Below are 12,866 nucleotides of genomic sequence, written 5' to 3'. Positions count from 1 at the left end.
GTTACATAATTATTTTGCTGTATTTTGCAAAAGCATTTGACAGAATATCACATGTAACTCTGTTACACAAATTAGAGCAAATTTGGATGAATAGGACACTGATTATGTGGATAAGAAGATGACTGCTGGACAGATATCAAAAAAGTGGTATATGGATGGGCAGAATCATGGCAAAAACAGGTGACTAGTTGTGTGCTGCAAGGTTCATTGCATTGACCACTGTTGTTTAATTTGTATATAAAAGATATAGGAAATAGCCTGAAAGGAAATATTCAGGTTGTTTGCTGATGATGCAAAATTAGTAAAGTAAATGGTTAATCAAGGTGATGTGGAGTGTTTTCAGGACGATTTAAATAGGCTGTCATTATGTGCAAAAGATAATGGGTGTCAATTCAATGTGGAGAAATGTAAAGTTATGCATTTTGGGATAAATATATTACAATCTGTTTACCACACTGATGGAATTATACTGCAGGAAATAGGTGAAGCTAGAGATTTAGGGGTGGTAGCAGACACAGAGCTAAAGTTTAGAGGACATATTGCTAAGGTTGCTAAGATAGCCATTAAGATTACTTGGTTATTGAGGAACACATTAACAAGTAGAGATAAGAAAGTTGTTATTCCTCTTCATAAGGCCTTGATACATCCACATCTGGATTACTCTGCTGAGGTCTGGTTTCTCGGGGATGAGGAAGTGTCAGAGAAGATTCAAGTTCAAGTGACCAAGATGGTGAATGGCCTGTGGAATGCTCCCGATGAGGGTGTGTGGATTGTTGAAGTTGGTTGATAGGAGAAAAGAGAGGATATGATAGAAACATTTAAGTTGCTTAAAGGGTTTCATAGGATCGATGCAGGGAAAATGTTTTAAGCACTTGGCTAGAGGGGCCAGATCAGGGGGGTCATCCCTGGAAGTTGAATAAAGGTGTGGTTAGTAGCGGTGTGAGGACTAGATTTGTTGCTTGGAGAGTTGTGAATGAATGCAATGGGTTGCCAAGTATTTGAGTGCTTTGTCTGTTAATGGGTTCAAGGAGAGGTATGATAGAATTTGTGTATTGGCAAGGTTTCCTGCAATGAGTCTTTGAACTCCATGGTGGTGTCCATACAATAATTATAATAATCTATGAGTAATTCGATCTAATTACTTTCTCATAAATAGTCTATTTCTTGCCTTATGTAAGTAATTTTGTAGGTTTTGTAAGTAATTTCATGAGTATTTCTGAACTGGTTACCATTATTAGCTCTTCCATAGTGTAATGGTAAGAAAGATGAGGCACATGATCTTCAGTTGAAAAAGACCAGAAGACCTCATCATGGTGAAAAGAATCTTACTATGGAAAAGCTTTAAATCCCTGTGCATCATCATATTGAAATGTTTGCTGATTCTATTAAAATCTCCTCTGTGAAATTATATGAACTTATATAGTAGAAATATTTAATATGCAGCTTTTTTTTTAACTAAGAAAAACACATTAGTTTTGTACTACTTTGAAGTTAACATAAAATTTCTAATAAATTATTGAAAAATTCCCAAGTTATACAGAATTAAAAAAGAATGTATTTGAGTGTAAGTTTCTATTGTGATGCTAGATTTGTTACATTCCTCTGAAAACATTATACATTCCATCCATTAATGCAAGATGATAATGTTCAGTGCGGTAAATGCCATTTGGGTTCCTAATTGTGAATAATGCATAAACAAACTATTGCTAATAGGCTTTATACAAACTTCAATTGAGGATGCAAATTTTTATCATCATCATAATCAAATTCCTGACATGTACCCTCAAGGGGGTGTACAGGATATGATAGTACCACATAAAAAACTTACATCATTACTAACTTCCTATCTACAATTTTCCTCCAAATCAATCTGTTACCTGTCAAGACTCCAACATTATCAGATTTTATATTTCTGTCTTCTAGGGAACTTTTTACTCTATCAATTCATCTATAACTTGACAGAGAACAATTGTTTTGTTCTCCCATTCTGTTGAAGTGAGCACACTACCTAGTGTGGTCACTTGAACAGAATGAATTTAGCTACAATTAGCTCTGCTAACACATTCCTGAATGCTAATGATGTCGACTTCTTTCCTAATATCCTTGTTTTAGTGTGAAATTGCCATTGATGCAATCTGTTCACACCCATAATCTTTCTCAGGACTCTCATATCTGGTCTCTAGCCTTTGGTCAAGTGTTTTATTTCTAACCCAGTTCTCAGATCCATAAGTTAAAATGGTTTGAACGCTGTCTTGTATATAGCTAATTTAGTGTTTTGACTAATTTCTCTTATTCCATATAAATTTATTCATTGACTTTCTACCATACCAACTTTGTTGATTCTGTTGTCCATTTCCATATTTAATTTACCATCTTCACTAAAAATCATGCCTATGTAGCTGAAATGTTTTACTTGTTCTATAGGTTCTCCATTCACGATGCATTTGATATTTTCATTGTGTTTGTCTTGTTATTACTGATTTTTCATACCAAATTTATTACAGCAGTTATTCAATTTACTCTGGAAATCTTGCAGAATTGCGCCAGATTTATTTAAAAGTGTAACATCATCCGCATAAAGTAAAGAGCTGAGATTAACATCTCCAATTTTGATATCAGGTTTAATACCACTTTCTTCCATAATGTGATCCATATAGATAATGAATAACAGAGGAGATAATGTACATCCTTGTCTGACACTAGATTTAACATTAAACTATCTTCCTGTACTTCTTTCAATTCTAACTGCTGACTTACAACTCAAATAAAGACTAAGTATTGCTTGATATAATGCCCCTTTGATACCATGCAACTGTAGCGTTTTGAATAGCTTTTCTCTTGGCACTTTGTCACATGCCTTTTCTGGATCTACAAAACTTAGATACAGATCATATAAATTAAGTGGATATTAAATCCAACATCATTTCAAAGCCGAATACAGAAACTATAAAGTTTCATGCAAAAAATGAACAGAGAACTTGCGGGAATACACTGCCGCCATACTATGATTTTCCCTAGCCGAACCTAATAGGAAAAGCATGAACACTAAAAGTTAATTATAAAAGTTTCATGCAAAAAACTTTTATAGTTTCTGTATTTGGCTTTGAAATGATGTTTGATTTAATATCCACTTAATTTATATAATTTTGCATCGCCGAAATAAAGTCTTTGTCTCTTTATTGTAGTAAATACTTTACGCACCAACCAAAAGTTTGCTTACGGAAAATACACATCTCCGACACTTCAAGTTCACTAGTATTGAGAGTAGGTTTCTTAGGTTTCTGCCTAGTCTCTGACGAAAACCAATGCATTTGAAACAGCTGTCACTAGCGAAACCTATCAAAATGGACTAGAAGGCAATATACGGACGCTTTTTCCGTTTGTGCTTTTCCTATTATGTTCGGCTAGGGCAACTCGTAGTATGTCGGCAGTGTATTCTTGCAAGCTCTCTGCTCATTTTTTACACAAAACTTTTATAGTTTCTGTATTCGTCTTTGAAATTATGTTGGATTTAATATCAACTTAATTTATATACTTTTGCATTGCCAAAATGAAGCCTTTCGCTCTTTATTTTAGTAGATACAGATCTTTGTTGTATTCCCATGATTAATCTATTATTTGTCATAAAGCAAAAATCTGATCCTCACGGCCTTTCTTTGGCCTGAATCGAGTTTATTCTTTGCCAAGCTTCCCTCCCATAATCCTTCTCAACCGTTTCTCAAGTATACTTGCATAAATCTTACCAGGAACACTCAGTAGGAAGATAGCTCTGTAATTCTGGCATTTAGTTTTATTTCCATTTTTATATATGGGTACCATGAGAGCTCTACTCCAATCATCTGGAAATCATCTCTCTGTCCAGGCATTCTGAACTATGCAGTGCAGCCACTGTAAGACTTTTATACCTCCATACTTGACCATTTCTGGACAAATATCATCTACTCCAGCTGCCTTTCCACATTTCTGCCTTTTGATAGCTTTTTATACTTCAAGTATGGATACATATTCCTGATTGCAGCCTGGCCAGTGTTTTTTTACCACTGTGCTATCAGTGATTGCTTCATTTAGCAATTTTTCGAAGTAATTCCTCCATACATCAAAGAAATCTTTTTCTCCAGTGTTCATGTCATTTTTTATCATCTCGAATTCCTTTTACAGCACTCTTTCCTCCATTTCTGAGCTTCTTCAACAACCTCTAGAATATCTTGCTGTCTTCTTGATATTTATTTTCTATGTTCTTATCAAAGTCTTCCCATCAATTTTGCTTAGCTAGTTTTACACAGTGTTTAGCTTTCTTACATTTGTCTCTGTTCTGTAAGAGCACAAGCTGACTTATTTGACAGGAACTTTGATATGCTTTTTTCTTTTTCTTCACTGCCTCTTTAACTTCCTGTGTCCATGAAGATTGATTTTTCTATCCTTGCAGACAACCTCACCACATGCCTCTGGCTGATTCAAATCAATGTTTGGTTCCTGTTCTCAAACTCTTTCATTTTTTTTTTTTAATAATGGTCGTGTATTTTAGTCTACAGTTCACATCTGAGAGCTGCTCAACTTTTATTCACTTTAAAACTTTATTACATGTTCTTCCTTTCAATATGAAATTCAGTTTTATCCTGCTCAACTAAAGGTGATCACTTCAAATCCTCTGTACACTCTAGTGTCCTCCACCAGTGAGAAAAATCACTATCAACAATAACATAGTCAATGAGACTTTTCTTATTCCCCTCCTCTTCTCTCCATGTGAATTTGTGCACACTTTTATGTTGGAACATTGTGTTAGTAATAACCAGTCCATGTCCTGAGCAGAAATCCAACAGGTATTTGCCAGTATTATTAGCTTTGCTCTTTTCTCCAAATTTTCCCAAAATATTTTTGTATGTCTGACAATCATTCCTACTCTGCTATTTAGATTCCCAAGAAGGAGCAACTTTTCCTTTTTCATTGTGTCAGTTGCTTTTTCTAAAATCTCAAAAAATTCCTCCACTTCTACCTTAGTAGAACCTTCTGTGGGACCATAGTCACAAATAAGTCTCATTGTCTCAACGGGGCAGTTTCCTATTCTCATATTTGCCCACATCACTGTACTTGATATTGCCTGCCATTCAAGAAGATTAGCCTCATATTTAGTGTTGAATTCTATAGCTACTCCTTTTCCCTGATTGTTGTTGCCTAAATATAACATTTTATATTTATTGTTCAGGAAGATCCTCACCTCTTTTTGTTTCATGTTGATCTGTAGTTATCCAGCTCTTCTGCTAGTTCCATTCCTTTGCCATGGTAGTACCGATCTTGAACTTTGGTGATGTTGAGTTGGCGTGTGTTTTAAGATTTGTTCCAGTAGCTGGCGTTTTGCTGTTCACCCTGGTTCCCTGGCAAAAACGATGGGGGGGACCTTGTTTAACCAGGCGATGCCCCAGCCGGCATGAAATTCTGTCATATTGTAACATCATTTTATATTGTAGTTTAAGCCAATAAGAATACAATTTGGTCGGCTAAATCCCAAATTGCAGCCCATCCTCGTTCGTTCAGTATCCAGGTAGATACCCAACAGGGTGCACCTTTAGAAGGTGAGAATTAGACATTAGGTCAGAAGCCCTGGTTGGTTCTCTGCATTCCTGTAAAGGTTATGTGGAGGTCTCCTCTTAGTTATACAGCATTGACTCTTGAGCACCCATTTTTATATATTTTGATAATGAATATGCATTAATGTACACATACTATTATTAATATAATTAATAATTCTGAAGAAATTTACAATTAAAAAGTAATTTAATTTTTTTATTTGGTTACATATTAGGTATATACTATGGCAGTGTGTGGAGATAAACTTATAGTTGGGACTGCAGGAAGACGTGTTTTGGTATGGGACCTTCGCAACATGGGTTATGTGCAGCAAAGAAGAGAATCCAGTCTTAAGTATCAGACACGATGTATTAGGTGTTTTCCTAACAGACAAGGATATGTGCTTAGTTCAATAGAAGGTAATAGATAAATGTAGACTATACTAAATTCTGATGTTTATTTTGTTTCTTTCAAAGAAAATCATATGTGATTAAAATATGTTCTGAGAGAGATTGGTTTTTGCGCTCTTTATGTGAAAATCTGATCCTGAGGCTGTCAGGATCAGATTTTCACTTTACGAGAAATAGTTGAGAAATCATGGGAATATAACAAAGATCTGTATTTAAGTTTTGTAGATCTGGAAAAGGCATATGATATGGTGCCAGGAGAGGAGCTATTCAAAACGCTACAGTTATATGGTATCAATGGGGCATTATATCAAGCAATACTTAGTCTTTAGTTAATTGTAAATCAGCAGTTAGAATTGAAGGAAGTACAGGAAGATGATTTAATGTTAAATCTGGTGTCAGACAAGGATGTACATTATCCCCTCTGTTATTCATTATCTATATGGATCACATTATGAAGGAAAGCAGTATTAAACTTGATATCAAAATTGAACAAGTTAATCTCAACTCGTTACTTTATGCAGATGATGTTATACTTTTAAATAAATCCAGTACAAGTCTGCAAGAGTCCCTGACTAAATTGAATACTTGTTGTAATAAATTTGGTATGAAAATCAGCAATAACAAAATAGACAATGAAAATAGGCAGAAACATTTAGAATATCAACTGCATTGTGAATGGAAAACCTATAGAACAAGTAAAACATTTCAGCTACTTTAGGCATGATTTTTAGTAAAGATGATAAATTAAATATGGAAATGGACAACAGAATCAACAAAACTGGTATGGTAGAAGGTCAGTTGAATAAATTTATATGGAATAAGAGCGAAATATATGAGAGTCCTGAGAAAGAATAGGGAGTGTGAACAGATGGAATCAATGGCAAAATCATATTAAAAACAAGGATATTAGGAAAGAACTTGCCATTGACAGTATTCAGGAATGTATTAATAGATCTAATCTCAGGTGGTTTGGTCAATTAAATGGAAGAGAGAAATATTTGCAAAACAAGTGTTATCTGCCAGATTGCCAGGAAGAACACCAAGATATAGGTGGATTGAAACAGTAATAAGTGCCTTAGAAGACAGAAATATAAGATCTGATAATGTTGTTGTCTTCACAGATAACAGATTGATTTAGAGGAAAATTGTTCATAGGAAGTTAGTAATGACAAATTCTTCATGTTGTACACCTACACCTGTTGAGGGTACATGCCAAGAATTTGATGATGATGATGTTAATGAAAGGTACCAGTAGTGAATCAGTGATTATAAACTGACTTGTTCATAATTCATTTTTTGAGTTGAATAATGAACCTTGTTTTGCAACTTCCAAGTGAAAAGCAAACCAGTGTGGTTCTGGGAACTCAAGTTTTTTTTATTCCACAAAGTAGACACACCATCCATTAGAATACACATATTTAAGACTTGACATACACCGTATTCATAGCCTTAGTTGCTTTGGCCATAATTTAACCAAGTCTACAAAAATACCATCTCTTTTCTGTAGGGAGAGTTAAGCATACCCTTTTTTCTAAGTGATATAGGAATTACATGTGGCAGATGTGAACAGGTTTTTATATACTTCATGGTTAGTAGAATTTTTCTACTTTCACAAGTACTCTTAATTTTTCACTTTGTTTGTTTATCACTTTCATTTTAGCATCTTATTTTTAATTAACATATTGATAGCTAATAACACAGCAGTCGCATTGTACAGTTAAGGAAACTTATTCCTTATCCTTTAAATGTGCAGCACTATCCTGATGCAGTGGATGAAATAGGCAGTTTTTTTATTTTTTACTAAATAATTTAAGGAAATTACAACGTCGGCTAGGATATAAATTTTAATATACTTCAATATTTTGGCAACGTCACGTTGCCATTTTCAAGAAACTTAAGAACAAGACACGTGCGCGCGGGCACAACAAACAGTAAGTGAGGAAGAAGCAGGAAGCTATTATTTCTCCTAAAGTCCTGATGGTGCCCCCCTAGTGGGCAATGTTGGTAATCTTGGGCGATTGTGCTGAAGGTCTTTTGATGTAGGTTTCCCAAATTTGAGGCAGTCTCATGCAGCCAAGTTTGTTGAGGTTTGGATTGTTTCTTAGGGCTAAAGCTGATTCCATGAAAAGCTTTTCATATTTGTATTTACTACGGTGTATTATCGTGGCTTTCTTCCACCATATTCTATGGCAGGTATCCAGTGCATGGTCAGCAAGACCAGAGTGGCTGTATTGGTGAAACCAGATGTAGTCCTTGTGTTCTGAAATTCTGATATTTGCTGTCCTGCTTGTTTGGCAAAAGTAGGACAGCTTACAGCTGCAAGGGACCTGGTATATACCAGGTAGGTCTAGAGGGGAGGTTGGTCTTTAGTGGAGCGGATAAGGGATGCTAATTTTTTATATGGTCTGTAACAAGAAGTTAAGTCATGTTTTTTTAGGATTTTTGTAATTTTTTCAGAGGTGCCTCGGATATAGGGTATGGTGATGGATTTAGAATAATCCTTGTTGTGAGGGGGGAGGGGGTTATGGCTTACTGGTTTCAATATTTTTTGGATTTTTTTTTGGGGGGGGGGGCAGTAGCCATTGGCTGTGAAAGTGTTGAGAATGTGGTTTAGTTCTGTAGTAAGGGCATTGTCATTTGAACAGATAATTTAGCCCTGTTGTGTAGTGTCTTAATGACTCCATATTGTTGTGAGGAGGGATAGTGGGATTGTTGGTGAATGTATCTGCCTGTATGGGTGGGTTTTCTATAGACTGAGAAAACCAAGGTTCCATCAGGGTGGCAGGTGACTAGTGTGTCTAAGAAAGGAAGGGGCAGTTGTTTTTTTATTTCTTCCAGGGTGAATTTGATTCTGGGGTGTTGGTTGTTTAAGTGTGTTAGGAAGGAAAGGAGTGCATCGGAGCCATGTGGCCAAATAGCGAACACATCATCAACATAGCGAAGCCAAATGGTTGGTTTTTGTGGGGCAGAGTTTAAGGCTTTCTCTTCAAAAGTCTCCATATAAAAGTTGGACAAGGGTGGGGAGAGTGGAGAACCCATGGCTGTCCCCTCTATTTGTTTGTAGAATTTTCCTTGCCAAACAAAATAGCCTGAGTTCATTGTGAACTGTGATATCGGAAGGAAATTTAGCTTGGATTAGCTCTAAGGATTCTTTGAGTGGGACATTTGTGAATAAGGAGGAGACATCAAAACTGACCATTATGTCAGTGTGTTTGAGTGTAAGGTTTTCTATGTTGGTTTTGAAGTGGGCTGAGTTTTTTTATGTGTGAAGGTGTGTTGCCAGTATATTGTAAGAGAGCTTTGGCCAAATGTTTAGCTAGTTTGTATGTGGGGGAATCAATGCCATCCACTATGGGATGCAATGGCACATTTTCCTTATGTATTTTTGGGAGTCCATAAATACGGGGGGGGGGGGGGGGGTATGGAGCTAAATGGTTTTAATTTGTTAGTGATTTCCACAGGCCAAGAAGTGACCTTCTTATGGAGCCTGTGGAGTTTTCTAATTTGTGAGTTGGTGAGATTGTACTCGATAGGGCAGTAAGTAGACCGATCTAACAATAGAGCTTTCAGCTTACCTGTGTAATCCTTTTGGTTAAGGAATACTGTGGTGTTCCCTTTATCAGCTTTGGTGATTATTATTTTCTTGTTTTTCTTTAATTCTAGTAGGGATTTAATTTCCTTACTGAGCATGTTGGCTTTTGGTGGTTTAGCTTTGGTCAGAACACAAGCCACATCCAGTCTAATATCGTTGGCAACGTGGTTTGGAAGGTGTCGTATCCCGCATTCAATTTGTATCATAATATCTTCAGCAGGTATTTTTCTGGGCGCAATGGTGAAGTTGTGGCCACATGCGAGGGCTTCGAGTGCTTCAGGTTTCACACTAAATGACGAAAGGTTGACTACCATTTCGGTAGGAAGTTGTGGTTTCGAGATCAAGTTCTTTTTTAAATTTTCAAATTTTTTGATGTGTCGATCTCGTACTTTTTTAAATTCTTTCTCCGTTTGTATAAGACCAAATTTCATGACTTAAGGTGCTTCAAAGGTCATCTTCAAGTGCCTGGATAGCTAAATTTGCATCATTCAGGAAACAGCGAGTCGTGGCGATTTGTTCCCTGAGCAAGGATTGGCTGGCACGGTTATAAATACGAAGAGCCTTTTGCGAAGAGAAACGGTGCTTGAATTTGACACAGTTAGGAATTACCTGGTTATCCCGGCAATGTTTTAAGAAGGTGAGACGATTCAGTTATCTTGATAGCTTTAACTCCATTTTACCGTAATCGTGCTTTACGTGCGATATCATCTCCGTGGATTATCGTAATTCTCGTGAAAGGAAATTACAACGTCAACTAGGATATACATTAAAATAAATTTTAATATACTTCAATGGCAACGTCACGTTGCCATTTTCAAGAAACTTAAGAACAAGATGTGTAACTCCCTCAAAAAATCCAAAAAATATTGAAACCAGTAAACCACAACCTCCCCCTACAACAAGGATTACTCTAAATCCATCACCCATACCCTATATCCAAGGCACCCTGGAAAAAATTACAAAAATCCTAAAAAAACATGACTTAACTTCTTGTTACAGACCATATAAAAAATTAGCATCCCTTATCCGCTCCACTAAAGACCAACCTCCCCTCTAGACCTACCTGGTGTATACCAGGTCCCTTGCAGCTGTAAGCTATCCTACTTTGGCCAAACAGACAGGACAGCAAATATCAGAATTTCAGAACACAAGGACTACATCCGGTTTCACCAATACAGCCACTCTGGTCTTGCTGACCATGCACTGGATACCTGCCATAGAATACGGTGGAAAAAAGCCACGATAATACACCATAGTAAATACAAATATGAAAGGCTTTTCATGGAATCAGCTTCAGTCCTAAGAAACAATCCAAACCTCAACAAATTTGGCTGCATGAGACTGCCTCAAATTTGGGAAACCTACATCAGAAGACCTTCAGCCCAATCGCCCAAGAATACCAACATTGCATGCTTGGGGGCACCATCAGGACTTTAGGAGAAATGATAGCTTCCTGCTTCTTCCTCACTTACTGTTTGTTGTTCCTGCGTGCACGTGTCTTGTTCTTAAGTTTCTTGAAAATGGTAACGTGACGTTGCCGAAATATTGAAGTATATTAAAATTTATTTTAATGTATATCCTAGTTGACGTTGTGATTTTCTTAAATTATTTAGTAAAAAATGCAAAACCAACGTCTAAGCCTTTCCACGAGAAATAGGCAGGGAATCCTGTAGAATGTTATTTATAATTATTATTATTTTAGGCTCTCACTAAATCAGGAAGGATGCTTCATGTTTAAAGCTCTCTTAATTCAAGTATTAAAAAATGCTTATGTTGTATAGTAAAGCATTTAAAAAAATCTCTGCATTGTGATATAAGTAAGTTCATCTTTAATTCTTGATTGTTCACTCAGGACATTAATGTCAGTGAACTGTTTTGATAATGAAAATAAATCTTTTTAACTTTTATATTAACTAGGACGTGTTGCAGTAGAATATTTGGATCCTAGCCCAGAAGTTCAGAAGAAAAAGTATGCATTTAAATGCCATCGTATTAAAGAAGGTAGTGGTATAGAATATATATATCCTGTTAATGCAATCAGTTTCCACAATGTGTATAATACTTTTGCTACAGGTGGTTCTGATGGGTATGTGAATATTTGGGATGGTTTTAACAAAAAACGCCTCTGCCAGTTTCATCGTTATCCCACCAGCATTTCTTCATTGGCATTTAGTCCTGATGGTACTGTGTTGGCAATTGCATCTTCATTTCTTCATGAACAAGAAATAAAAGAAATTCCCCCAGATGCTGTATATATCAGACATGTTACAGACCAAGAGACTAAGCCTAAATAATGTTATTTTGTGAACCTTGTTTGAAAACTTATTTGAATATTTGATGAGTATGTTTTTTTTTTTTTTACCAAAAACTAATGTATTAAAAAAATAACTAACACTGGTTTTATAGGTCGTAATAATTATTTAATATAACCTACCAGTTTCGCCACTAAAGCTAGTGTCACTAGCTTAAGAGGCGAAACTAATAGGTTATATTAAATAATTATTACCACCTATAAACCCAGTGTTATTTTTTTCATTATATATGAATATTTGTTTTTTCATTTGCCACTGTATATTTGTTTCTCAGTAATGGTTTTAGAAACAGAATTAACTGATATTTAAAAATAAATTCACCACAGAAGTCTATATTTTCCCTCTCATTTATATACATAAACATTTTTATATGAATTATTAAAAAAAGCATTATCATTCTTAATTTCCTTTCTAGCATTTCCTTCTCCCTCTTATTGTACTGACTTAGTTGTGCACTGTATTCAGAGGAGGAATCAGCAGTAACTCAAGATGTGCATAAGCAACTGCATGGTTTCAGTGTATATGTATATATAAAGTTACATTATTGCTTTATAGGAGGAAGCAGATGGTTGTCTTAAAAGTGAGATTTATTTAGTAAACCAATACAGTGGAACCACGGTTGTCGAACATAATTCGTTCCTAAAGGCTGTTTGGAAACCGATTTGTTCGAAAACTGAAACCATTTTCCCATAAGAATTAATGTAAAATTGATTAATCCGTTCCCAAACCCCAGATGACTGCTTATTTAAATCTTTATAACTTTTTTACTTCATACATAAAATCGTATACAAAAGCAATGAAAATGCATAAAATCTTAAACAAAAAGAATAAACACAATAAATAGATAAAATAGAGACGAAAATTGATCGCCTCTTTATTTTTGATATAACTGGTAATTAGTTTACGGAATTAACAACGCAAATAAAGTATATTAATTAAAGGTAACTTTAATGAATAACTTCTATATTTCGGCAACGTCACATTGCC

The 12,866-nt window shown here is 35.5% G+C and overlaps 1 protein-coding gene across 1 annotated transcript in view; it reads left to right on the top strand.

The window, feature by feature from the left end:
* Bub3 (mitotic checkpoint protein Bub3) overlaps positions 1–12,212 on the top strand; it is a 94,862-nt gene extending 82,650 nt beyond the window's left edge. The window contains exons 5-6 of the mRNA XM_090392387.1: positions 5,801–5,984; positions 11,485–12,212. Coding sequence (XP_090248513.1) covers positions 5,801–5,984; positions 11,485–11,861 — 561 coding nt within the window. The 3' untranslated portion in view covers positions 11,862–12,212. The remainder of the gene's footprint in view (positions 1–5,800; positions 5,985–11,484) is intronic.
* The last annotated feature ends 654 nt before the right edge of the window (positions 12,213–12,866 follow it).

The sequence above is a fragment of the Typopeltis vanoorti genome, chromosome 5 (assembly GCF_054136105.1).
Source record: "Typopeltis vanoorti isolate ZY-2024b chromosome 5, IOZ_Tvanoo_1.0, whole genome shotgun sequence".
Lineage (NCBI taxonomy): Eukaryota > Metazoa > Arthropoda > Arachnida > Uropygi > Thelyphonidae > Typopeltis > Typopeltis vanoorti.
The sequence above is the reverse complement of the archived record's forward strand: the minus strand, read 5'-3'. Positions and strand labels throughout refer to the sequence as shown.